The 26,693-nt window shown below is 41.1% G+C and overlaps 1 protein-coding gene and 1 non-coding gene across 3 annotated transcripts; both read right to left on the bottom strand.

The window, feature by feature from the left end:
• Positions 1 to 443: 443 nt before the first annotated feature.
• On the bottom strand, positions 444 to 26,621 carry SNX5 (sorting nexin 5). Of its 2 annotated transcripts, XM_036120498.2 has the most exons (14): positions 26,487 to 26,621; positions 26,165 to 26,247; positions 15,444 to 15,548; positions 13,811 to 13,921; positions 12,863 to 12,984; positions 11,578 to 11,701; positions 9,774 to 9,869; positions 8,509 to 8,614; positions 8,348 to 8,423; positions 7,341 to 7,380; positions 7,166 to 7,252; positions 5,356 to 5,515; positions 1,731 to 1,816; positions 444 to 644 (listed from the first exon to the last, which is right to left on the bottom strand). In XM_036120498.2, exons 2-14 carry the CDS (start codon positions 26,213 to 26,215, stop codon positions 594 to 596), a joined length of 1,215 nt encoding a protein of 404 aa, XP_035976391.2. In that variant the 5' UTR covers positions 26,216 to 26,247; positions 26,487 to 26,621; the 3' UTR covers positions 444 to 593. The 2 variants fall into 2 exon arrangements, with proteins under 2 accessions (XP_035976391.2, XP_077913013.1); XM_078056887.1 differs by lacking the exons at positions 1,731 to 1,816; positions 26,487 to 26,621 and having other exon boundaries at positions 26,165 to 26,402.
• On the bottom strand, positions 20,386 to 20,622 carry LOC118553496 (small nucleolar RNA SNORD17). The gene has a single exon (XR_004926061.1). It is a non-coding gene; the product is annotated as a small nucleolar RNA SNORD17 (small nucleolar RNA).
• Positions 26,622 to 26,693: the final 72 nt, after the last annotated feature.

The raw sequence follows: 26,693 nt of genomic DNA, 5'->3' as shown, positions 1-26,693 counted from the left end.
TATTTCTCTCCCCTCAAATATTTATATCCCAACTACAAAAAATGGAGCTGCAAAGGGTATATAAATGAGATTTTCTCGTTCTTGTTATAGTACAATCACTTAAGGTGACTAAAGAACCATGAGTGTAAGGGGGGGGAATCACATTAAGGAATGGAATGTATATGTTACCTGCAACAAGCAGCTGACTTATTTGTTGTCAGTGGCACCTACTCTAAATTAACTGGTTTGTAGGGACATGGGCACATGAAACCACGAGACAACATGCGCCAAGCCATTGCTTGTACTTGGTTCCAGAAGGCACGTTTCCTGCACTCTTTATAACTAAAGACAAATTACAGGAAAACAGCATGTAGATTCTGCCCACTTTGAGGTATTAAATGCATAAGGAAAAGATTAGTTACGTCCAATTAGCATGCAATAGAAATATTTTTAAACCAACATGGTTAAGTGTTAAGATTTTTAGAAATCAAAATATTTATTCACATAATTTTAAACTAAAGTCAAAGGTAATAAATCTTCTGTGGTGATGATTTAAGTGCAAGTGATGCTGGCTTTCTTTCACATTCGTGTCCTTCATTCAGAGAAAAGGCAGATCAGTTGTTCTTGAACAAGTCAATGCAGCTCTGCAGGAGGGAGACATTGTTCTGGAAGAAAGACAAAAGTCGAGGCAGACCAATGAATCTCTCGAGTCCAGACCTCCTACATATCTGTAAGAATTCAACTCAAACCCACAACTTAAAACTTTTCACAAGAGATTTAAAGCCAAACTGGGTTGGGTCCTTTTCTTCATTAAATCTCAACTGAACCTCATCCTACAACCTGCACCCCAATTTCATGTTGGTGAGTTCCTCTCCCTCTGAGGGTCTGGGACTGCCACCTGGAGAGGCTCACAGCTCCACTGCAGGTCTGCTCTCAATGCAATCCTGCCCATTTTGCTTACTATGACATAACCTAAATGCTATAGAAGAATTTTTCTTTGAAATTGAAGGCCCTGGAAAGACCGGATAAAAAAGTGCTAAAAAATTCAGATTACAAATGATAAATATTTGTAAAGAACTTAGCACAAACTGCTTTACAAAGAGGAACTGAGAAAACACAGAACACTCAACATTACGTGTATGATTTACATATACAGGCCAATTTAAAAGGTCATACACAACAGGACCTGGACTTAATCAAAAAGTAAATAAATGTTGTAGTCAAAATAAAGAAATTCAAAATACACACATATGTTCAAAGTCCTCCTGCTTAACCAATGCTGATGGGACAGACAGCACTTCTGGGACTCACACGCAGATGTACCTAGGAACCACCGGAGGAGCCATGCCCAGAAACTGAGCCAACTGCTCTGGGCACCAAAAAGTCTTTAAAAGCTCCTTTAGGAGATTCTCATGTGTACCCAAAATTGAGAACCATTTTTCTCCGTCTTTTCTGTACCAAATTAAGCTACAGACATTAAATATACAAGGAAGTTCTTCCTTTCTAAACAAAAAAAGAAATTAATATTAAGACACTAATATGCTCTTCTCCAAAGCAGTATTTCATCATGATGTTGTAGAATTTTGGTTTGCAGCAGAAAAAACCCAACAAGTGACTCCCACCTACACCACAGGAGATTAATACCACAAAACAAACCTCATCTGCCCAATGATACTGATAGTGAACTGCGAAATAACCTGAGGGGGAACCCTAAAAAGCTTCTGGAGGAAGCTTTGGAGAAAAACACTTACCCTGGCATGCTTTATTTCCAGTTCAGACATTTCAATTAGATTCTTTCTAAACGCTGCCACTCTCTTTCGTTTGAAATTGATTAGTTCTATAAAAGAATGTATACCAACAAAAGCTGAACAATTTCCATCTTTAACTTCTGAATATCATTCTTACATATAATCTCCAAAACTTTGATACACACATTTTCTCATATTCTTATTATTTCTGCAATTGGGACATATACCTGACATTGCCTTTATTTATTTAAAGATTTTATTTATTTGAGAGAGAGAGAGAGAGAACATGAGTGGGGAGGGAGTGAGAGAGGGAGAAGCAGACAGACTCCTCTGCTGAGCAGGGAACCCGATGCAGGGCTAGATCCCAGAACCCTGGGATCAAGATCTGAGCCGAAGGTAGACACTTAACCAACTGAGCTACCCAGGCGCCCACCTGTTTTTTTAAGATTTTATTTTTAAGCATCTCTACACCCAACATGGGGCTCGAACTTACAACCCTGAGATCAAGAGTCACATGCTCGACCTACTGAGCCAGCCAGGCGCCCCTGCCATTGCCTTTAAAATGAGCACTAGCACTGCACCCAATTACTGAGCATCAAAATTCAGAGAATGCCACGGACTACTTGGAGAATCTATGAAATAAGCAGTCTTGCCCTGAACTTCTAGCTACCAGTACTTGTGGAAAGAAGGCTGGGGAGGTGGTGAGCCACATATACATACCCGCACCAATGGCTATTTCTTTAATGATTATTTTTAAACTTGTGGTGAAACTACTGCTTATGTTCAGACTGCTTCTCCGTAGATATGATCTATACAACATGCCACCTTTACATCTATTATTTTCTATCACCAAACACTATTCAGCATTAATGCCCCATTAGAAATTAGGGTAAACCAAAAATAAGTACTTCCTCCCTTGGATTCCTTTCATAAACGTGTAGTTCTGGTCATCACTCCGTTGGTCAAAGCCCTCCCCAGCTCAAGCTGGCGCTCTAGTCCTCAGGAGCAAACTTACCCTCCTGTACCAGGTCTATACAGCACCAACCAAAAGAAAGATGAAGCAGCCAACATTAAAAAGTAAAAACTTACAAAACAAATCTTATCATGAGGGTTAATGACATTACCTTGGATATACTAAATAGGTCTTCCCAGAGATCAGGATAAACTCCTTTCCTCTAGGCCTGCACCCAGGACCAGGACTCAACGCTAACCTGTCTCATTCTCCCGTGATGCCTGTCCACACCACCATCTTTTGTACTATGCTCCCATTCAGTGCAGTATTCTACACAACGCTGTACTTTTAAATATAGCATAACCAGGCTTATTTTGAATAAAAAGGATAAAATCTAACACAGGAGCAAACCTTAGGTAAGGACAGGCCTAAACTGGCACCATTTTAAAGCTTTGTGGTTTTTCTTTAATCCCCTCGAAGTTGTCAGGGCTAGTAAACTCTGGCCTATGTAATAACCTAAGATTTCAACTCAGGAGTTTTGAAGCTTGTTCTTTTCCTTATAAATTTAAAGTAACTAATTAAAAGCAAAAGGCAAAAATTTATCTTACCATGGCAGCAAGGAGATTCCTTTGAAAAGAATCCAAAAGACAGCCAAGCGAGCATATGTGCATGCCCCTTTCAAGATTTTTGTACAGAGAAGCTCTGTCTCTTACAGCTAAGGAATTATAGTACTGAAAACAATGAGCCAACACAAAGGCTCACTATTATCAGAACGTTTTCAAATAATGCTTAGATTCCGGAACCACAGGGGAGGGGGAAAAAGTTCTGAGAAAACAAAGTCTTTAAAATGAGATAGGGATTTCTCACAGAAACTCAAGTTTGGGGGTGAATTCGGTACAGACTATCAGTATAATTACATTCACATTCAGGAAAATACATTCTTTACTTTCTGGCATGTTCCATTGTCCCCTGAGAACTGCCAGGTAGTGAGACCCCCTAAAGAGAAGACTACAATTTACACTCCTGTTCTGTGGAAATGGAACTCTATCTCCTGAATTAAGGTAAGCCATATTCCCCCTTACTCTGGAATTGGGTAGGCAAGAAAGAACCCCAAGGCTATAGATTGGAACTGAGTCACCACCATGGACTCATGATTTCTGAAAAGAGTTACACACCCCTCCATTTCCTGGCTCTGTCTCCTGAAGGGCCTAGAAGCAAACATACCCCAGGAGGAATGAGCACTTAGCACCCAAATCTTGTCACAATTCTGTAAATAGAAACCCAGGGGCGCCTGGGTGGCTCAGTTGGTTAAGTGTCTGCCTTCGGCTCAGGTCATGATCCTTCCTGCTCAGCGGGGAGCCTGCTTCTCCCTCTCCCTCTGTTGTTCCCCCTGCTTGTGCTCACTCACATGCTCTGTCAAATAAATAAGATCTTAAAAAACAGAAATAAAAACCCATGTCTCTAATAATGACAAGGAAGGAAATGTGGGAAAGAAGGGAAGGCTTGTGTTTAAAGGATGATGGCGGCCAAGGGCTTGGAAAGAGAATGCTAGAACTGGGGGAGGGGAATTGCCTTTCTGCAACCATCACAGTATAGGCTGGCTCAGACAAGAGTCAACACAGACTAAATTTAGGGAGAAAGTATGATGAAGAGCAGGCTATCTGCAAGGTCTTAAACTGTCTCCCCACACACTGCTGATTAGTGGCACGGCGGGGGGCGGTGGGGGGGAGATTAACTATACAGTGGAGAAATTGGACAACACCTTGATTGGGTAATCAAACTTAACACCACAAATGAGAGGGAAATGGGACATAAGGTGCCCTCAGATGAGACACCTGAAAGACACATTACTCAGATAGTATTCTCCTGGAAATGCATAACCAGAACTATTCATAAGGGAATAGACATTCCAAAAATGAAGAACACTATTTGCAGAGACTGTGGTCCCCCAAAAGGCAAATGTCATTTTATTTTTTATAGTTTTTTTTTTTTTTAAGATTTTATTTATTAACTTTTCAGAGAGAGAGGGAGAGAGCACAAGCAGGGAGAGTGGCAGGCAGAGAAAGAAGGAGGTTCCCCACTGAGCAAGGAGCATGATGCGGGACTTGATCCCAGAATCCTGGGATCATGACCTGAGCCGAAGGCAGACGCTTAACGACTGAGCCACCCAGGCATCCCTGCAAATGTCATTTAAAAAAAAAAGGCAGGGGCAGGGGTCCCTGAGAAGGGTTCCTTCCAAATTAAAGGAGACATAAGAGCTACGGTAACCTAATGGCAACCCTAGAGAGGAGGACGTTATTGGGACAAACAACAAAATGGGAATATAGACAACAGGCTGGAATGTATTGCATCAAAGCTTGCCAAAGTCAGTAAGTATACTATAGGGATATAAGAGAAATACACCACAAAGCTTTTTAGGGATAAAAGGACAGTAGATACAACTTAATCTCAAATGGTTGAAAAAGGAAAAGAAAATTCCACCCCGTGTGCATTTATAAACATACACGTGCCACTACGTGTTTGTGCAAGTGACGAAGCAGAAGAGGCAAACTGGACAGCTAGGGAACTCCAAGTAAACAATGCACAGGTGTTCTCTGCATTATCTGTGCAACTTTTTTTCTATAAGCTTGAAATTATTTCCAAATAAAAAGCAAAAAGTAAATAGCCCTGCTCAACCTTCTTTTGCAGATTCAGAAAGCTGTTCAAATTTCTGGCAGCATTCCTGCTGGTGTGCCTCAGCCAACTTAACATCTTTGCTTTTCAACCGGGCCTTATCCAAGGCTTTGTTTGAGTTCTCATAGTCAGTGAGGGCTTTGGTGCGTCTGTATAAGAGATCCTGAGAAAAAAATTAACAGACAGCAAATGGTATTTAAAGTTATCCTGGAAAATGGCTAGAGAACAAAACAGGAGGAGTAAGTATCTAAACTACTCTAAAATTAAAAAAAAAAGAGGCCCAAGGGTCACAGTGCCAATGCACTGTCTGAAATGTCAGAAGGCAATAATCTAGCCCACTTCTACCTCCCCCGCTTCCATTATGTTTTTTTTTATTTCAAGATTATCCTAGGAACAGCAATTCTTGCAGCACTGTTGAGAGCTTTTGGAAATTCTTTATATGGATCAAAAAAAAAAAAAAAAAAAATCCAAAAAACCCAAAACAAAACAAGAACAAAAAAACACCCAACAGTGAAAACTAAAGGATCGAATCATTTCCATAATTCACTCATGGAAAGCAGTTTCAGAAAATTAACCACTTCTACCAAAACAGCAGGCACTGCTGGGCGGGTCAAGTGATGCTACTAGAACACAAGTGAGGCAGCAGGAAGAACGTTCTTCTGACCTCATCCCATCACAAGCCCTGCCTCAAGTCCGACAGAGGCTCTCACATCCGAAATAAAGACTATTTGCAATCTCCAGCAATGTACAAGTTACCACCATATTTAAAGCAGAATAGATACAGGAGGCTCAACATACATGTTTTTGTGTACACTCAAAAAACTTGGGTTTATAATCAGCTCTCAAGTGCATTAAAATACAAAAGAAATATAGTCTGAAGTATATAAAAATATATCCAAATATAAGACTAAGGAAACATGCCAAAAGACAAGTTAACTAAAAATGAAACTATGAGGAAAATCATGAATTTCTACTTCCTAATGACATTTCAGGGCAGTGTTATGCCCAGTGAAAGCATGTTTCATTCCCAAAGGTCATTCTGCTTACCACTTAGTCTTGGTTTTGGTGAGTAATGGTTTATAGACTCAAAAACTGCAATTCAATAAAAAACTCACAAAACCCCAAAACCTCTTCTCCCTCAGAGCCCTTCTGGAATGTGTTCGGTTATACCCGCATCCAATAACCTATAATCCCCCAAATTACTATCTGTCCACTCAGCACCACTCCTACTGCTCCTGATACAAACTAAGGACACAATGCCACAAAAAGGTATGTTACTGTAAAAAGATTTCAATCTAAAATGGAACCAGAGGCTATGAAATGGAGAATCTCACACACGTGCCCTCAAAAGAATGGAACCTAAGAACTAAGGGACTGATTTCAAATGCCCAATTTATAGAAGACCCGGAAGATAAGAGACTTATCTCCGGTCTGATCAACTCACTTCTTGGCACAAACATCCTCAAGCCAATGAACTTAACTGCTTGGATGTCCCTTTCTTCACACTCCTACTAAATACAAGCCCAGCCCAAACCCTTAATGCACTTGCCTGTAGCTTGCTACAGCGTGTGTTTCCTGAACTGCAATTCTTCTGCTATTCCCAAATCAACTCAATTTCTGGTCAAACTTGTCTCAGTTTACCTCTTTATTTAGTATTACTTACACAAACAATCCTGACAAATTCCTACCTTCTTTCATTTTCAACAACAAAAACAACAAGAACAAAATAATACTTCTCTAACAGGAGACCTCTTCTGGGTCATGGCAAGGTGGTCTTGTATTGTTCTGACGAGTTAAACACCTGCTGCCTTACCTTAGCAGCCTCTATGTTGAGCATGTAGTATCGGAGAAGCTCTGTCAGCTTTAAGTCTTCATCTGAGGAGACTCGACTTTCTACTTTCTATTAAAAAAAGTAAAGGTCACCATCATCTAAGCAAAAATCTACAGATTATAAAATATATAATGAAGACCAACATAAAAATCCTTACCCTAAGTTTTTCAAATAGCTCAGCAACCTTCAATAGGTACCTGAAAAGATACACATGATTTTGGCTTAAGGTCTTAAAATCATGTATGAAACAGGACCTTCTCAGTAAGACATGAATGAGTAAATGCAGGAATCTGAGCGTGTGGTGCTTTAGAATTAATTTAGCAAACTAGTACTTTCATCACCAACTGGCCCAATCTAGTAGAGAAGATGGTTACAGAACTGAGCACATCTACGGTGCCACACTCGTGGCTATCAACCCCTCTCTCAGTGCCCCTCAGCCACCTTGCCATGCCGATACTGTGTCCCTAGATAGTCTTTAACCAATGTCAACGCCGTGTTAACCAAGGGCAGGTTCTAATGAGCTGCTACCATGGGTGTCCCAAAACCATAAATATGCTATTTAAATAAAAAAAATAAATAAAATTTTTAAAAAGCTACTGTTTCATTTTGACATTAGCCTGACTTCCATCTTCAAATCAGAAATACCACCACCACCTATTATACCAAGCCCTAACTGTTAAGTAGAGTGCAGTCTCACACCAGAAATACCCAGGATGGAGGAACTGTGAATTCATATAAAAAAGCTCAAACCAGACTGCAGTCATTGCATTACCCTTAAGACCACCTTAACCAAAACAAATTTCTTAATTCCATGGCTTTACCAGGTGAAACACCACTTGCCAGAGAACATATAAGGCAAACTTCATTCAGAGACAACTCCAGAATTAAATCAAAAAAAGGAGACAGTTTGACAAAAATAAATTCTTTGACAACAGCTACCATGTTTGGTATAGAAGTGCCCTCCGAGTACCCTACAAACATCTTAAACTGTGTCTATGTTCACATGGTGTATAAAGATGTGAGTGCTATAGACTCTACTATCCTCTACTCTTGATGAGCTCGTACTCAAAAGCAGAAGTGAAACTATACAGTCATTCTGCATTATACCACTCAGGACTTTTCAATTAGGGGAGTAGGGAAAATGCTTTTCCAACAAAAACTTACTTTTTGATGACCGTGGGCTCTTCTAAAGCCAGGCTATGCAGGCAGGCTGCAGTGTGGATATAGTCATCTGCAACATCTGCAGAAACAAGGACAGCCCTTTTTATATGAACAGAGCTAGCACATTAGCAAAGCTAAGTGGCTAGTGGGTGAATGGTATTTACTTTTATGAGATCGGGTCATTTTGTCAGCTTTTGCACATGAATCCTTGATCCTATTATAATAGTTAATGAGGAAATTCTTCTCTTGCTCAAAGAAGTCATCTACCTCCTAAAAGGGGAAAAAAAAAATTTAAGAAGCAAAACTCTTAAAAATACGAATGTATTATGCATTAGAAGAAACATTAAGAAAATAACCTCATGCATTAAGAACTTTAACCTTTATGGACCAAGGAAAGCCAAACTGACAAGACAGCATTTCATGCCCAAGATCAGCAAAACTCAAGCGCTGGCAGGAAATGTCAACAGAGAAAACAATTTAAGAGCCATTCAACAATGCCCAGGAAAACTCTGGTATCCTCTCTAATATCCAGCAATCCTGGCAGAGAAGTGGTTCTGGCTAGCAGGTTACAACTCAGCAGTGGATACCCACATCTGTTTGTATGGGGGGGTATATTTGGTGCACACCAGTCAGGGATGCCAAACATCCTGTGATATGTGAGTACAGGACAGCCCCATATACCTTAAAATGCACCAAAGAGAAATTCCTAGAGTTTCCAAATTCCTGACAATGCCCTCTACTCAGCACCTATACTCTGGGCCCCTTGCTCAAGCCCTCAACAAGTGGCAAAGTTAAACACAAGACGGTAACTCAGTTAAAAAATGGAAGGGGCTGAGGAGTGAGATAAATATCACCCATGAGGATAATGAGAGACCTGTTTGTTAGTCTTTTAAAACAGCTGTGTCCAACAGAAATATGTGAACCACATGTGCTATTTAAAATTTTTCTAGTAGCCACATTATAAAAAAAAACAAAAACAAAACACAGGTGAAACTACTTTTAATATTTTACATTCTTTTCTTCACATCAGATCCTCGAAATCTGGACATGCAAATAAAATTAAAAATCTGGTGTGACTGGGACTACCAAAATGGATAGTAGTCCTGGAGAATTGCATGAAATACTAATCCTGTAGCTTATTTTCTTTTTAAAAAATAAACTGAGTAACCACTCTCTGTACAGAAAAGGAGAAAAAGAAGAACAAAGCGTGAGACTGTTCTTATCCCCTCACTTAAGAGAACAGGATATTTTAGGAATATAAGTGAAAAATCAATGAGTAGATAAAAATAACCAAAATTTAAAAAATTATTTACATTTCTGTGAGGTTAATACCATTTGTTTTACAAATATCTCTTGTGAAGAAATAAAAGCAGCAGCAGAAATAAAATGTAACATGAAGAGTTTTCTACAAACAGCTAAAAGCCCTTACCTTAACTCCAGAAAAAAGGACCTCATCAGCACTTTTCACCACACTTTTGAAAAAGCCACCAAACATCTCTTTGGTATTTTTCCGCCTAACACTTAGCTGGAAAAAAAGAAAGAAAATTATGAAAAAATAGTTTATGGTATACATATTTCTCTAAGTACTTTAAGCTCTTAAGTATCTTCCAAGTGATACTGTGTACTAGCATAGGAACACACATAAGATAACCTTTTAATTCCATCTTAGCCACCAAGTCTAAATAGGAATAAACAGCAAAACCTAAACACAGGTCACAGTTCTAAAAGCGTGACCTAAGGGCGCCTGGGTGGCTCAGTCGTTTAGCATCTGCCTGCTCCTCGGGAAGCCTGCTTCTCCCTCTCCCACTCCCCCTGCTTGTGTTCCCTCTCTCGCTGTCTCTCTGTCAAATAAATAAAATCTTAAATAAAATAAAAGCGTGACCTAAAGATATTTTGGAAAAAATACCTGGCACTAAGTCTCAGTGGCTTTTATTTTATACTTTATTTTTAAGTAGGCTCTACACTCAATATGAGGCCTAAACTCACGGACCCAAGATCAAGAGCTGCATGCTCTTCCAACTGAGCCAGCCAGGCATGTGTTAGTGGCCTTTAAATCCTTGGCTGAATTACTGTACTGTTGTTCTATGTTGTTCACTGAACTTCACTGGTTAGACGATACTGAGGAACTTCTTAAGTCAGGACTTGCCTCACACATATTAAGTAATTAAAAAAAAAATTAAAAGAAAAAAAAAAAAGGCCAACAGGGCACCTGGGTGGCAGAGATGGTTAAGCGTCTGCCTTCAGCTCAGGTCACTATCTCCAGGTCCTGGGATGGAGCCCCACATTGGGCTCCTAGCTCAGCGAGGAGGCTGCTTCTCCCCATCCCTCTTCCCTAAGCTTGTGTGCGCACGCACTCTCTCTCTCAAACAGATAAAATCTTAAAAATAAGGCAAAACATACAACTCCTTCCAACAAACAGGTAACCAGAAACAAATGTAAATTGAAATTCCTCTTAATCCCAAAACTGGGGTGCCTGAGTGGCTCAGTCAGTTGGGTGTCTGACTTTAGCTCAGGGCATGATCCCTGCACATCAGGCTCCCCGCTCAGTGCAGAGTCTGTTTCTCCCTCTCCCTCTGCCCCCACACCCGCTTGTTCTCTCTCTCTCAAATAAAACCTTTCAAAACAAACAATCCCAAAATTAACTGAAGGCAAAAACTGGTCCTTTATTAAAAGGGGAGAAAAGTAATCTTTACGCATTTTATAAAAATGTCTTGAAATGGATCTACGAGGGAGGTGGAAACAGTATCTAAAAAAAAGATTCCATTGTCCCATTAAAAAATTCAGTACTTTAAAAGTCAATTTTTCAGAAAATATATCAGGCCATCAAGTATATTTATTTTTTTAAAGCAATCTCTACACCCAAACATGGGGCTCAAATTCATGACCCCAAGATCAAGAGCTGCATGCTTTTCCGACTGAGCCAGCATGGTGCTCCTCAAGCGTATTTTTTAAAAAAAATACAGTCACATGGGGGCTCCTGGGTGGCTCAGACAGTTAAGCATCCATATCTAACTCTTGATTTCAGCTCAGGTCATGATCTCAGGGTTGTGGGATCGAGCCCCGCATCGGGCTCTGTGCTAGGCATGGAGCCTGTTCCGGATTCCCTCGCTCTCCCCCTGCCCCTCCCCCCACCCCTTCCCTAAGTGGGGTGGGGGGTGGGGGGTGGGGAATAGGAAGAAATACTGTCATGTGCATTTTCACTGGATCATGGAAATGGAACAAAAATGCCTTACATCCTGATCATATTCCAGGAACACATGGAAGTTGCGATCTTTACTGAGAACAGGGTGAGAAGAGAGCCGCTGTAGAAAGACTTCATGGGAGGATACAGTCTTCTTAAAGACCGCAAGATACTCACTGGAAGAGAAGCACACAAGGCATTCATCTGGCACCGCTCGACTAAACGACCAGTATTGGTCCTGGTTATCACCACTGTTCTGCTCATGCCACTAAGGGAAAACACCTGAACTGGACCAAAACATTTTGGTATAACCTTTTATCTAATTAATAATAAGGCATTTGCCATTTGGGAACCTGTGGAATAAACCAAAGAAAGGGGAAAGTAATATTATAACCGGAGTTAAGAGAGCAAGTCTACAAAGTCCAAACCTACATGCAATTACTGCTAGTATTTAGCAGCCACAGAACACTGGTTTCTGTCAAACAATGAAGAAAATGCCTTAGTCCTGCACCCACATACATAGCACTGAAGTCTAATAAGGCTTGGAATTATCACACATTATAAAGGGACTTTATCTCAACCTAGGTATTACAGATCACTCTAAACTTCTCAATGGTAGGACTTCAGTCTGTTGTGCTCAGTATCTTATTCCCAGAATAGGCCATGACAGGTACTCCAGCATGTGCGGAATGACTTAGTACCTGAGGTGTGTGAACACTGGCCCTAGAGAATATGGCTGTGGGGCAGAGCACAGAGGACAACTGCTGAGATGGGCACCACACTGACAGTGGAAGTGGTGGAGGGAGCCAAGTTAGAGGTGCAAGGATAATTTCATAACTAATTTTAATGCAAATCCCCAACTGTGATACAGTTTTGTTTGAAATAATTACAACCAAATTAAACATGCTTCCTGTGAACCTAGGACTTCTTTCAAACCATCAATGTGATTATTATTCAGAGTGCTTCTCTGCAACCGCATTAGTGCAGTCTAGTTTCAGCTATACTTCAGTCAGCAAACTTCAGGGAATAAGACTTAGTACATTATCAGCAGCCTGAAGAGTTCTTTATCTATAAAGACACAAAGGCTTACTTCTTCACTATGCCAGACCAGCATTCTAGAACAAGTAGTCCACATGGGGGAAAACAATCAATCTATCCAGTGTCCGTCCCCCCCACCCAAGGGAATCAACCACAAAACATAGTTCTACAGGACAGCGCACTAGGCAACTAATTAGCTGCCATACTTTTAGAAAACGGCCAGCTTCTCCTGGTTTCTGTACACATCACCACTTTGGTTCTTCTCAAAAGATACAGCCCCATCAAGAAAACCCACTTACGCTTCCAGCTCTTGCTTCATCTTAGCAAATTCTTCTTTGGTCATAGACCCTTCACCCTCTCCCAATTTCTGCATCTTTTCTCGAGGGCCATCAAAGTCAGGCTTTGTAGGAGCAGGCGGAATCTGTAGGAGAGGCAGGTTAACTCGCAAGCATCCTTGTCCCGACAGTGATGTTCTACTCAGTGCCTATGCACAAGGAGGCAGCCAGCCCAGTGGGGCTAACAGGTCAACCACTGTTTTTCTCTTAACCTTATTCCTTTTGGCCATATAAAAGAAGTCTCCTCCCCACAACTGGGCACTCAGACTGTAATCATTTGTTCAGGTTATCCATTACGGATGATTTGTAGGGGATAATAGTGTTTAGCCTGCTTCAATGTCAGTTTAAAATGTATATATGACCATCAGTGCTAAAATGAAGTCTGTGAAGCACCATCAAAATTAGTCTCTAGACATCAAAGGCAATTTTTAATTCCACAGGATAATTAGAAGATTCCAATTTTGAGTGAACAGAATATTCTCAAACACAAGCTCCAACACTACTTTTATTAGCACAAAGACAACTGCTTCCTCTACTCCTTGAGCGGAGGACACTTTTTGAGAAATTTATTGTACACCATTACCATTCTGAGATTTTCCTAGAAATCAATTCTACTTGATGCCTGGAAGTACCAGAGAAATACCAAACCCAAAGGTAGAGAAGATTCAAACCATGAAACCATTTAGTCTATTATGCAGGTCTTAAGAGTGTATGTATGCTTCACCTCACAGCTATAACACGATTCTCATGTAGTTTAGCCTTACCAATAGTACATGGTCTAGTTGGTAGATGAAATCAGAGAGTTTTCACAATCCATTATAAAAAATGGGTAAAAGTCTCTTTAAACAAAATGAGTAAGAAGGTAGAAGAAACTGGCTTCAGTGATTATTTGATTTTCCAAAATGCACTTACGATAAGCCCAGCATAGTCTGCAGTTTCAATAAGAGTGTCATGTAGCCACACAAAGTCTTCATGTTGCCTTGTAACAGAAAACTCTGGGCTCTGAAACGTGGGCAGCGTGGTCTGTGAAGAACAGAGTAAAAAGTTAACTGGTAACCACCACTTTCTGATAAAGCGGTTTGGGTTTCCTGGGCTGTGCTATGGGAAAATTCTGTGTAACAAAACATCTCAGTGAGACCCAGTCAAGAACAAAAGCAGCAACACATGATCTCCTCACTATAAAAGTCATCGCTGAAGATTCAACATGTTCTTTAAGGAATTCTTTTCACGTAACTCCACCTCTCAGGTCAACTCAGGCAGATATAATCACATAGTCGTCACATTGTCTCCTGAGTGAGGTATGCTAATCAAGCCACCAAGGTATTAAAAGAAAACCACATGGGGGAGGACTGTACAGATAGCGTGTCTGTATGCGGGAGATGGCATGTAACCCAAAAGCTTTGTATAGAATCAAACTGCCCAATTCAAATTGTGCTTCAGCCATTTATTTCACTTAAACCTGTGGCTCAGTTTCCTCACCTGTATAAGGGGATAATATGATACTATCATAAGGTTATTATAGAGAGAAAATTAAATCCATATAAACCCTTTACAATGCCTGGTGTAAGACAAGCATTCAATACATTTTAACTAGTATGGAAGGAGCAAGGACACTGAAAATGTTCCTGAAAGGATGGATTCTGAAACATTACGTTTACTCTCCACATTTTTCAGATAGGCATTATTGCCTTTGTCAAATTAAAAATTTGTACATAAGGCATCCGGGTGGGTCAGACTGACTCCATTTTTGGCTCAGATCATGTTCTCAGGGTTGGAGATTGAGCCCTGCATCAGGCTCCAGGCTCAGCGGGGAGTATGCTGAAGATTCTCTCTCTCCCTCTCTGCTCCTCTCCCTGCTCATGCTCTCTTTCTCTAAAATAAAATCTTTTAGGGCGCCTGGGTGGCTCAGTCATTAAGCGTCTGCCTTCAGCTCAGGTCATGATCCCAGGGTCCTGGGATTGAGTTCCACGTCAGGCTCCCTCCTCAGAGGAAGGCCTGCTCTCCCTCTCCCACTCCCGCTGCTTGTGTTCCTGCTCTCGCTATCTCTGTCTCTGTCAAATAAATAAATAAAATCTTTAAAATAAATAAATTAATTAAAATCTTTTAAAAAAATTGGATAAGGAAAAAAGTGCTTTGAATCACAAGGAACAGGAGGGACTAAGGCCAATAACTTACTAAATATGGGAAAAAGCAAGCACTTCTCACTCATGCAAATAAAAACAAAGATGGAAGATTTGAGCTGTGTAGGTAGTGGCTCCACACATCACTATGCCTGGTTTGCTTCCTCATAAAGCAGAGTATAAGCCACACGAACATCAGCAATACCCACAGCCCTAAGGCTCCACCACAGTGGAAAATGCTGAAGCAAGAGCACTTATCTGATGCTCACTACAAGCAAGATGAGGGATGTTCTCACTCAGCAGTAGTGCTACACTGCAAACAAACAGCAACCATTTTGGTTCAGGATCATCTCTTCTTGCCCACTGTGAATCACAAAGCTACAACATAGCACTGCTTTGATTACTGAAGTCATTCTGTCACTTACCTTGGTGTGCACTGTAAATTTGACCTTATCTCTCTCACTGAGTGCATCGGGTATGTCAATCTGAAGCGAGGGATCAACATTCAGGTCCACAGATACAGATCTCAGCTGAAATACATTTTTTGGCTATTAGTCTCAATTTCACTGTAGTGTTAAAAAGTATCCTTCCAAAAATGGAAGCTAGGATTAAAAAGCATTCTACTGTACCTCTGAAACAAATAATGCAATATATGTTAAGAAAGAAAAAAAGAAGAATGTAGCAGGAGGGGAAGAACGAAGGGGGGGAAATCGGAGGGGGAGAAGAACCATGAGAGACGATGGACGCTGAAAAACAAACTGAGGGTTCTAGAGGGGAGGGGGGTGGGAGGATGGGTTAGCCTGGTGATGGGTATTGAGGAGGGCACGTTCTGCATGGAGCACTGGGTGTTATGCACAAACAATGAATCATGGAACACTATATCTAAAACTAATGATGTAATGTATGGGGATTAACATAACAATAAAAAAATTTTTTAAAAAAGCATTCTATACAAGATCATTTATAACAAAGTCAGTTTAGATATCTCCTAAGTTTATTTGAAATTGTGGGGAAACCTGCTCTTTAGATGAATGGGAAGGTCCAAAATATTCCTGTATTTCTGAACAAAGCAACCACATGATTTTAGGTCTACAAGAAAAATACACTTAACCATATATTTCAACTAAAGCAGCTTTGAAGTAGACAGAATGAGATCTTGAACTTCTCACATAAATACCCCAACTACAAAGAAGCATTACCAGATAGTACACAGAACTGAAAGAAGTTAGAAATTAAGAAAAAGAGAAGACACAGAGAACAGGCATGCAGTATAGGGTTCCTAAGTAGAAGGAAAAGAAAGAAGGATAAGAAAAATCAGCTCGAGAGAACAATTTATAGTCAGGGATTGTTTCAAAGAGATGAGAAATCTACACACAAGATGTGATTTATTATAAAAACAAAGGCCTCAATTAGGAGAATCCCACTGTGGTGACACATAAGGACAAAGTGTGAACACTGCCCTGGAAGCAAAAGTAACCAATTTTGTGATCTGGAAATTCAGAGGAAAAGAATATTCAATTTCCTTTTCCCAGCTTAAGAAGAATTTTGGAAGAACTAGATTGTTGGGGGGATGTGGTTAAAATGGCTTTCCTATTAAATTTAAAACATGATAAATTTCCTAATTCTGAAAGCAGACAATGATGGTCAATCTGAAGATCTGACACAAACACAGCATGACAGTGTATGTGGAATAAGCAGCTCATCCCCCTCTCACCCAACTAGTAATCTAGTGCTGAAGCGTCACAACACTGATTACTGAACCCAGCGAATGCCAAGTGAAAACTGGCATTAAGAGGATGACAGAGCAAATTCCCTCTGAATTTCCTTTTGGATTCTTTGCTTCAAAATTTGAAGTTCAACACCAAGGTTTAACTTCTGAAACTAGAAAGTCTGGTTCAATCAGTTCTATAAAGATTAAATATATTCACATACAAAAAATGGATTCTTTCTCTCCCCTTTCTATCTTAGAAGCAATCAGTACTCTCCTTTCCCAGTGAGCACTGCAACTAAAAATTTTAAACTGCAAAAACCAGTCAGCCCTAGAACAATGGCTCTCCTCTAAAAAAGAAGCTTCAAATAATAAAGTTATTATACAAAGAAAGGCTTCAGGTATTAATACAGTATACTTAACAGTCCCTGACATCTCAACCCAATACTTCTTCCAAATGGATTCTTGATGACTCCTACGAAATATTTGCTTCTTTGGTTCAATTTTCACATGTCCATTTATGAGATCTCTGCAAACAGAGATAAAGCTTCAAGGTCAGGGATACTTCATTTTATCACAACTGTGACTCTAACTCTGACATTTCTGATAAAAGCTTCCTTCCTTCTGTTCATTTACCACTGGGCAAATACAGTGTTGGAAAAGACCTCAAAATACACACAAAATTTGATTGCAGAGAATACTGGCCATCCCAACTATCTTATGTTTATATCTGGTAGTCCAGGAAATAAATAGGCCAGGTATAAAAGAGACAAGAGATACTGCTGGAAAGACAGGGTAGCCCATGGGACAGGTCTAAGGTGCATTTAAACAATTGCTCTTTCCTAAGATTCCAGCTCCCAAGTCACAAATCCTGGTTTCTAGCCAGCTCTCAATTTCTGAACACTGACAATTCCATTTTGGCCCACTACAAGTGAAGTAAACTCCATGAGTCTACAAACTCCACATGGACTACATTCTGAATTAAGATTGAAAGACCCAAGGGGAACATAATCTAGTAAATGGGTTCATTTAAGCACCTCAGTCAAAGCTACAATGGACTTTCCCAACTGCTTTTTGTTCCACTCAACAAATTATTCTGGTTTCCTCTCTTCCCATACTTTCACCCATAGAGAGGTAAAACCCCAGACTACTTACTATATTACCACCTTCCTTTTTTGTCAGCATAGAAATACCAGGTTTTGGTTTTTGTTTTTTGCAACAAGGACACAAAGAAATAGCAAAAACCAATGGAGGTTTCAAAAGACTTTCCGTAAGATACCAAGCATCCAAGCTTCTTCAGCACGTTATCATTTTTTGCCAGGACACATCACCCTAGAAAGGGATTCAAACAAAAATCCAACCACCTGACATGATAGTCTTAACCACCAAAAAACCCCAGATAACACAGTAAGTCTGCATTTGAACCTTAAAGAATTGTCTGGAAAAAAGATACTAGCAAAATTCTAAGCATTCAGGCCATCACCAACTCAAGAGTCCTCATTCACAAGTTAAATGAACTTTCTTGTACTGAAGAAGCATATAACCCTCCAGATAATGAAGCAGATACATCATCAAGGAGTAAAAAATTGTGAAATCTTCAAAGCTTCTAAGTCAGCACTGTATCCTGACTCCGGAAGCACAAGTATGATTAAAAGGTCAGCATTTCTTCTGCTTAGTCAACAAAAACACCACCAGATAGCCCCATGCCACAGTACTTGCTAAATACATCACCAGGATGGAGGGTATAAGGATAACACCCCTCCATGTATTTCTCCCATTCACACACCTCCATCCCCTATCCTAAATAAGTATTCAGAGTACTGCTTAGCACTGCAGGCCAACACTGTCAGTCTGACTTGGGCCACAGAGGCCAAAATGCCTAGAATGGCTGTTTAAATCAGCAAGGAAGCCGACTTCAGAACTATCTGACCTTAGGCATATTAATTTTTCTGTTTCCCAGTTCCCTTAGGTACCTCCTGAGAATCGAATTCAAAACGTTATCTACTCTCAAACAACAAAGTTTTAAAACTTTCTTCTGGGGCGCCTGAGTGGCTCAGTAGTTAGGCGTCTGCCTTCTGCTCGGGTCACGGTCCTCGAGTCCTGGGAACCTGCTTTGCCCTCTCTCTCTGCCCCTTCCCCCTGCTCATACTCTCTCTCAAATAAATAAATAAAATCTTTTTAAAAAAATCTGAATGCTTGGTAAGAGAACCTGAAAAGCAAAAAACTTGATACAGAATCCCTGTGCATTTCCTCACCTGTTTATCACCTTTACAGCTGAGACATCTGATACTGCTTGCAGAGCTCTGAGCCGCTAAGGACCACTTTTGGTCCAAATCTTACTTATGACTCACCCTGGTACAAGAAAATACCACTGCAAAGCTCTCTCTTCAAATGGCTTAATGGCTTACAGATGGCAAAGGGTACCTACCTCTGTGACTGGACAACACAGAAGGCTAGATTCTGAAATTCAGAATCAACAAGAGGAACAGAGAAAATACTTACATAAGGTATATGTTATGGTGACTACAGACTCCAGTTTACACTAGCACCACACAACCAAAATGACAAGACACAACACAATGGGAAGAAATTATCTCACAGTAACTGTTCTGCCAGAATGGGGGCTAGCTGAATAGCCATTTACATCGAACTTTTAGGGCAGGGGATGGGCTAAATAAATTGATGGGTATTAAGGAGGGCACTTTTGATGAGCACTAGGTGTTATACTAAGTGATGGATCACTAGATTCTGCTCCTGAAACCAATGTTACACTGTATGTTAACTAACTACAATTTAAATAAAAATTTGAAAATAAAAAATAAAACCAGTTTTGCACAGAGGAAGAAGTTGGATATGCTAGCACATGTGACACCAATGAGTCTTCCCTTTAAACTGTTTCTATCTCCTAAGGATTTTGCCTTGTTATCCTTCCTACTGCCTAGGAACTAAGACCCCTTTCAGGGAGATGGGCAATATGACATGTCATCCAAGAATGGTCTGTTAACAACATGAGCCAAAACAGGCAAGAAGCCTGCCTTGTAAAACAGATTTTCATTTTGATCACAAGAACCAAGAAACGGGATTTCAGCTAAAAAAGTATGTACACCTTGCTCAGCCCAATACTCATTATTGAGGAAATTTAAAAAAAAAGCTCAGCTGCAGACTTACTCTAAATTTGTATTAGTTCTGAAAATAAGACTCACATGACCCTACTTATGAAACACACTTCGCCGTTTCAATTCCTAAGACGTGCTCTATTAGAATTTCTAATACCATACCCTCCTCCAAACCCCTCTTTATGGTTCAAGTATTGCTACCCCAAGTGTTTGTTATGTTTTCCTCCATCCTGAAAGGTAACCACAAGCTATTTATTATCTGCATTTAATTCCAGCTTTTTATCATAGCATTGGTGCATGAGAAACAATTCAATCAACTATAAGCAATGTATGAGCTCTGCTTTTACAGATATTTGTCCTCATCTCCTGCCTCCCTCCTCCCACACCAACTGGATCTCCCCTTCCTATAATTCAGGCCTGCCAATATCATCTTAGTCCTCAAAGATAACAGAACCAAAGACTTCTGGAAAATTTCAGTCTACAAACACAGGTAATAGCTATGGAAGTCATATGCTTTTAAAACTAGATAAAGGGATGCAGCAAGTGATCAGATTTCCACCACTCATCTTGGTGAGATGGGACCCAGAGGGACCCATCCCTGCTGACACCAACCATTCTAACCGGTAGTCTACCAACACACGAGCTGCCCACGGTAGAACACCGCAGACTGCAGGGCATTTGGAGGCTACGTAGCCCCAAGTTCCTAGAACAGGAACCGAGGCTTGGAAGAAGGTCAGCGCAACGCACTCAGCGAATGGATAAACTGAATCATCACTTCACAAAGCTGCAAGCCTATGAACTAGTCAAATTCCAACAAAGAACCAGAAAGATTAAGTTGAATTACTGGCTTAAATACATTAATTTCAAGAAATCCACCTATATGCCAGATACCTGAAGTATTTTCAAATGAGCTCACAAAACAAATAGGTTGAACTATATGATCTGTAATGATCTTGTAGCACAGAACTTTTACTAGGAAGCAATAAACCAACACTACACAGGAAGTAGCTCCAACAAATCCATTCAGAGCTCAAGTCCTTTGCCTCCCCACCAAGGCTGCTCCCAGCAGTTTCCTGGTCTATCAAGTCCAGGGCCCTCTGAAACAAACCTGATATTTTACACACTAGTTGTGTTGATGAGGGTGTTTAGAAACATTAACCACCATGCTGGCTTAGGCAGCACATATACTAGAAACATTCCCCGCCTGATCCTCATGAACTTATTTTATGATCAACCCAAGATGAAATACACATAGGTTTGAGAATAAAATTGACCTTTACCACCAATGAAGTGGTTCAGCAACATGTACAGAGAACTGTCTGAAGTTAAGCTTGTGTCATCTAAATTTGAAACACAAATGGTAGCATCCAAAGAGAAGGCAGCCTGCTTCGTGGTGGTGTTTCTTCTGCTTTGAGTCAGAGGTAAGGCACATTTCCCAGATCATTCAGATGCAAAGATTGCAGTACCAGCTTTTTAAAATTTTATCATTTACCAGCTCTCCGTATCCATCAGCACAACGTTCAAGCTTTGTAGTGCTCTCCGTGAAAGGCCAAGCCAAAGCCTTGGAAGTTGGTGACATCTGCATTTGTACTCTTCACAATTTATACGGACTAGAATGAAAACTTACGAGTCTGCCCCACCAAAACAAGTAAACCATAAACTCTTCGGGCAGAAAATGCACACCGCAGGTTAACATAAGCAATTATCTTGAGAAAATTACCCTTTCTCTCCAGACCATAGTAGTACTTTAAAAAATTACACCAAATTTGTGAAAGGAAAAGCTGGAGGGAATCAAGCCAAGGACCCAATTTCTAAAGTGAAGGAAGTTCAGTCATTTCTCTGCTCCTCCAACTACAACTTACACACTCCCCCCTGTGGTATTTATGGTTTGCATTTGGGGTGTGAAACAGCTGATGATTTCCACATTCCTCTTTTGGGGGAAGATCTCTTTTTAAGAGTTAACTCATTGGCCAATTATAAATAGGTGTTAAGAGGTAAAGAAATAGCTTTTTGGAAAGCTAGATCATGCAGAAAAACTTCAATTTATACTTGTGAGAAGTTTGCCACATTCATGTGAGACAAGATGTCCTGCAGCTGTCTTCCTGCCGTTTCAAAAAGTAAAGGCAGAATTTTACAAAGCTCTGAAATACTTTCCTCAAAAGAACTGGGTTCATTAGAAGTTAGGTCGTTTCCTTAAATACTGCCTAACTTCACTGCATGAGCTTTTCACCACTGGTTATTTGAAGCATTTGGAGTACTAACCTAAAGAACTACTCTTGCCTAATTTCCTCAAGCACTCAGGCCCTGACAAAGCAAGATGTTCAAAAAGCAGGATTTTACACCAGTTCTACCCACAGCACGCTTCTCCGTGAGCTTGCATCTCGGCCCACAATGCTCCGCGAGTGCTGTGTCAGAGTCTCAGCAGCCTCAGGTTTCCGAAGTGGCACTGAACTCCACCATGGTAAACGCAGCTACCCCTGTAACCTTCAATTGCCCAGAACCTGCTGAAGAAAACCACCTTTTACCATCTTTTGATATGGTTCCTCAATACTGGTAAGAAAGCTAATTCCAAAGATGGTCAACAATGCTTATGTTTTTATACAGCATATTATTTCCTTAGGATTTATCAATCCTAGATCTGACAAAATTTGAAATGGGCTTACTATGTATTAACTTCTATAACACAACCTGACCCACACATACCACACATTTTAGGGAGAAAAGTTACGAAGTGATTCTCAAGGGACCTTTGACAATGCATAATTTTACTCTCACTACTGGAGGGAAGGGAGCCATCACCTAACAGAGGCCAGGAATACTGATGAACACCCTACAATGCACAGGACAGTTCACCACAACAAAAAATTATCAAGCAAAAAATGTCCACAGTATTTAGATTGAGAAATCCTGCTTTAAACTAAAGCTCTATATTAGATGGTTAGGTCTCACCAAATGAGAATCTCAAAGTGTAGAAAATTCTCCCCTGGCCATTTTTTCCTCACAGCCAAAAACAAAATGTGAGCAGATTATGACCTGCCAAAGTAGTATTCACAAATAAGGATCCTCAGACACAGTGTACAAGTTACTGATCCAGAACTAAGGTTTGGGCAGCTCTGATTAAGTCACACTTCTGGCATGTAGAAAATTAGGAGAAAAATGAAGTCAACCATTTAGTATAAACTTCAGTCCACAAAAATTAGTAAATTTGGACTTGCTGTAGTATTGTTAAAAGTTCAAGATTGTTCCTATAACAAACTGTAGGTCACTCTTCATTCAAGCTGAAAGAGAATAGTGTCCCTACAACTTCCACAAATAAATAAAATCTTTAAAAAACAACCAAAACACACAGGGCGCCTGGGTAGCAGTCTGTTAAGCATCTGACTCTTGGTTTCAGCTCAGGTCATGATCTCAGGGTCCTGCGATTGCACCCCCCAGTCAGGCTCCATCAGGTTCCACGTTGCGTGGAGCCTGCTTAAGGTTCTATCTCTACCTCCCCCTCTGCCCCTCCCACTCGTGCTGTCTCCAAAATAAATAAAATCCTTAAATAAGTAAAATAAAAACGAGTTGCAAACCAGAGCAGCACCATAAACATTAATGACTGGCTGAGGAGACCCCATTCAACCAAATTCCACATAACCAACTAGTTAAGGGCCAAGCTGTAATGGCGGTAGACGGGGAGGAGTATCACCTCACAGCTTTTCTTATGTGTTAAACTTAACTACACTCTAGTAGCAATTTATCATTAAAAAAAAGTCCAAGAGGCAATCAGGACCCACAATTCAATTTACCATAGGTTTGCTAGACTAACAGGAATGAGACTCATCAACTTAGAAAGATACACAATGACACTCTAAGTAGAAACTCAAAAACATGCTGCCCACCTATTTTAATGACTTTTTGGCAAAGGGAAGGCCCAGAAAGCCTAGAAAAGCACAAAATGACTGAAGGCCAGGGTAACTAATTTGCAAAAACAAGGTCCTGCATAATCTCCAATTATTTTCGCCTACCCATGAAAAACTCCAAGACACCAGAGAACTCTGGAGGAATGGGTAATCTCAGTACTAGTTTATCATGACGATAAGGCCTAAAATGGGTTAATATTTTAACCCTTTCAGGAGCTAGACTTGGTAAAACCTTACTTTTCTAAAGATCAAAATACAATCTTTCCTATCACTAAAGTGGAGTTAAAAAAACAAAATTAATCATGTATCTCTTTTCCTCAACTGCTTTCTGGGAAAGGAGACAAATCCTAACACCCTCAACTAACGGATGTAACTAAACGGAAATATCAGGCTACCAGATACAAACCAATACTCCTTTTAGTTTTGCTGACCAAGCTGAAAAAAGTACTTGCTGCATGAGCATTCAAAATCCTCAAGAGTCAATTACATTCCCTACTTTACTAGTGGATCTAAACCCCATGAACCCCTATCCTCATGTAAATCCGTAAGTATATGGGAAGTTTACACTTAAAACATTTTCTGTAAAAATGTAAAATACTTCACTTGACTAAAAGCTGTATTATGGCAAGAAAATAGTTTGCCCAAGATTTGACTTCCTGTTATTTCACATTTGTCCCAAACTCCCTTTTGCTTAACAGTGAAAACCACCTAGACTCAATCCACAGCACAGGGCTAGCATCACAGACATAAGAAAGCAAAATGAGGGTGCCTGGGTGGCTCAGCCGGTTAAGCGTCTGCCTTCGGCTCAGGTCATGATCCCAGGGTCCCAGTGAGTCCCACATCCGGCTCCCTGCTCAGCGGAGAGCCTGTTCACATTCTCCCTCTGCCCCTCCCCCCTGCCTGTGGCTTTCTCAAATATATAAAAGCTTAAAAAAAAGGGGGGGGGTAAAACAAAACCATGAGTAAGAGTAGTATTTTAAGTTTTTTTATTTCCTGATTTCTGTAACTTAATAATGCTGTATAATCCTTTCCTGTATCCACTAAAACTGGCAGGAAATAGCCTTTATAATCCTCCAATTCTACTGGAGCTCAGAGTGGTGGGAAAATTACTTTAAAAGCCCGCTACAATATAGTGCAGTAACATAAGAAGGTCAGTTGAAGGAGTTAAGTCCTTTTAGATAGCTGTATAAAACAGATTCTGGATCAAGAGATGAGGTACCAGATTGGGGGGGGGGGTCGTCAAATTGCTGTCAAAATTCCTATTCAGCATCTAAACTTCTTCAGAGAAAACTATGTCTACAGTATTCTAAAAAAAATCATGATCAAGCTCCCACTTTGTTTAGTTAAAAAAAAAAACACTTCAACTCTCAAAAAAAATAAAAAATACCCCAATCAAGAACCCTACCTCACACACAAAGTTGCATTTCAATAACTAACGTAGCAATGATACCCTTGTTGGAAAAATCCAGCTAGCTGTGTGTTAACTTCTGTACTTCCTAGATGAAGAAAAGTCTCTCCACACGTGCTGTGTGTGGATCAAAGGCTGCCTTTGACTTCTAAGTAGATGGAATTCTCTAAGATGCCCTCCAGGTTACTTACATTTGAGAGAGCTTTGTATTCTTAATTTTTTTTTATTTTCTGTCAGAAAAACTTTCAGGGTGATGATTCTGCACATAACCTTGTGGCTCGTACCCACCTCTATGAATTGCGAAACTAACAAGTGTAAACGACCAATGAAAGATAACCTGAACTTATTGCATTAGTTTTCTTTTAGACCTCAAGATATAAGGGGCATAGGGCTAGCTTACATAAACACGAAAGTTTTTGGAAGGAAAAACTAAGTTTAACAAGTATTTGAGTACCTACTAAAAAATGACAAAATTCCCGCAGTGACGCATTTGGCGTTTATAAAGTTCTAAAGAACATGCTTCAGATTTGACTTGATGGAATTTCCCCAGTATATGGGCCAAAAAGCTTTCCCAAAGGGGGGGGGGGTGCAGTTCGAAGGCAACAAAACCAAAATATGCCATTTACTGCATGTCAAGTGGATTTCACGTTCACCGTCAAATCTTTACAAAGCCAGGAAGTTTTCACAACTTTTTACGTGAGAGTACTTTTCGAGTCTCCAGAGAGAAGCTCCAGAGACTCGCCGCGCGCCCTCGGTACCGGACACCCGGACGCGTGCTACCAGGACCGGTCCCGCGATGCTCGCTCTCGCCTCGGGTCCGCGGCCCTCCAAGAGGAGGGAGCAAAGGGCGCGCGGGGTCCGGCGGGTGCCTCCGCGTGGCGGAGGTGGGGGTGGATTTCGCGGGGAAACAGAGCTGCAGGAGCGGACCCCAAGGAATAGGGGAAGGAATGTGGGGCTCCGGGAGGTCGGCGGGGCCTCCCGTCCTGGAGCATGAGGGCGAGGAGGGCCTCACCTTGCTGCGGTCCTCCTCCTGCTGCTGCAGCAACTCGGGAACCGCGGCCATGGCGACGCGGGCCTCGAGCGGGGGCCTTCTGGCTGTGCGGGGAAAGAAGAGGCTGGGCCGCCGCCGCCTCCGGGGCGCCTCTCAGGGGCGGCCGCGGCCCCGCCTCCGCCAGCCTCCCTGCCCGACGGCGGCGGGAGGCCTCCGGACTCCGCCACCATCCCAGCAGCCCCGGGAAAGGCCAGCGGCGCGCCACGTGCTCCCCCAGAGCGGCCTCCCCCGTCCCCGCTGCCGTCCATCTTGGAGCCGGGCAAAAAAGCTACGCGTGGCCTACCCTCGCTCCGGGCCACGCGGAAACGGCCGACCGCAGGGCCGCGACAAGGACTCGGAGCAACGGGTACTCTCAGCAACGCGCGTCTCAAGAAATTCCGCGCTCTTGCGCGGGGCAATTTATTACTCAGCCAGAGTCCAAGATGGCGACAGGCTGTGACGTAAACAAGATATCGTGAGAGCGTAAGGGCGGGATTTGGAGGAGCCCGCG

The sequence above is a fragment of the Halichoerus grypus genome, chromosome 10 (genome assembly GCF_964656455.1).
Source record: "Halichoerus grypus chromosome 10, mHalGry1.hap1.1, whole genome shotgun sequence".
Lineage (NCBI taxonomy): Eukaryota > Metazoa > Chordata > Mammalia > Carnivora > Phocidae > Halichoerus > Halichoerus grypus.
This window is presented reverse-complemented; position numbering and strand designations above follow the sequence as displayed.

Bases quoted from the DNA above. Each gene is read 5' to 3' on its own strand.
- SNX5 (XM_036120498.2), bottom strand. From the start codon at position 26,215: ATGGCCGCGGTTCCCGAGTTGCTGCAGCAGCAGGAGGAGGACCGCAGC. The intron at 13,922-15,443 runs GTAAGTGACAGA...TGTTCTTCACAG, and splicing joins AATTTACAGTGCACACCAAG to ACCACGCTGCCCACGTTTCA. The intron at 645-1,730 runs GTAAGTGTTTTT...TCTTTCTTCCAG, and splicing joins TGGAAATAAAGCATGCCAGG to AACAATGTCTCCCTCCTGCA.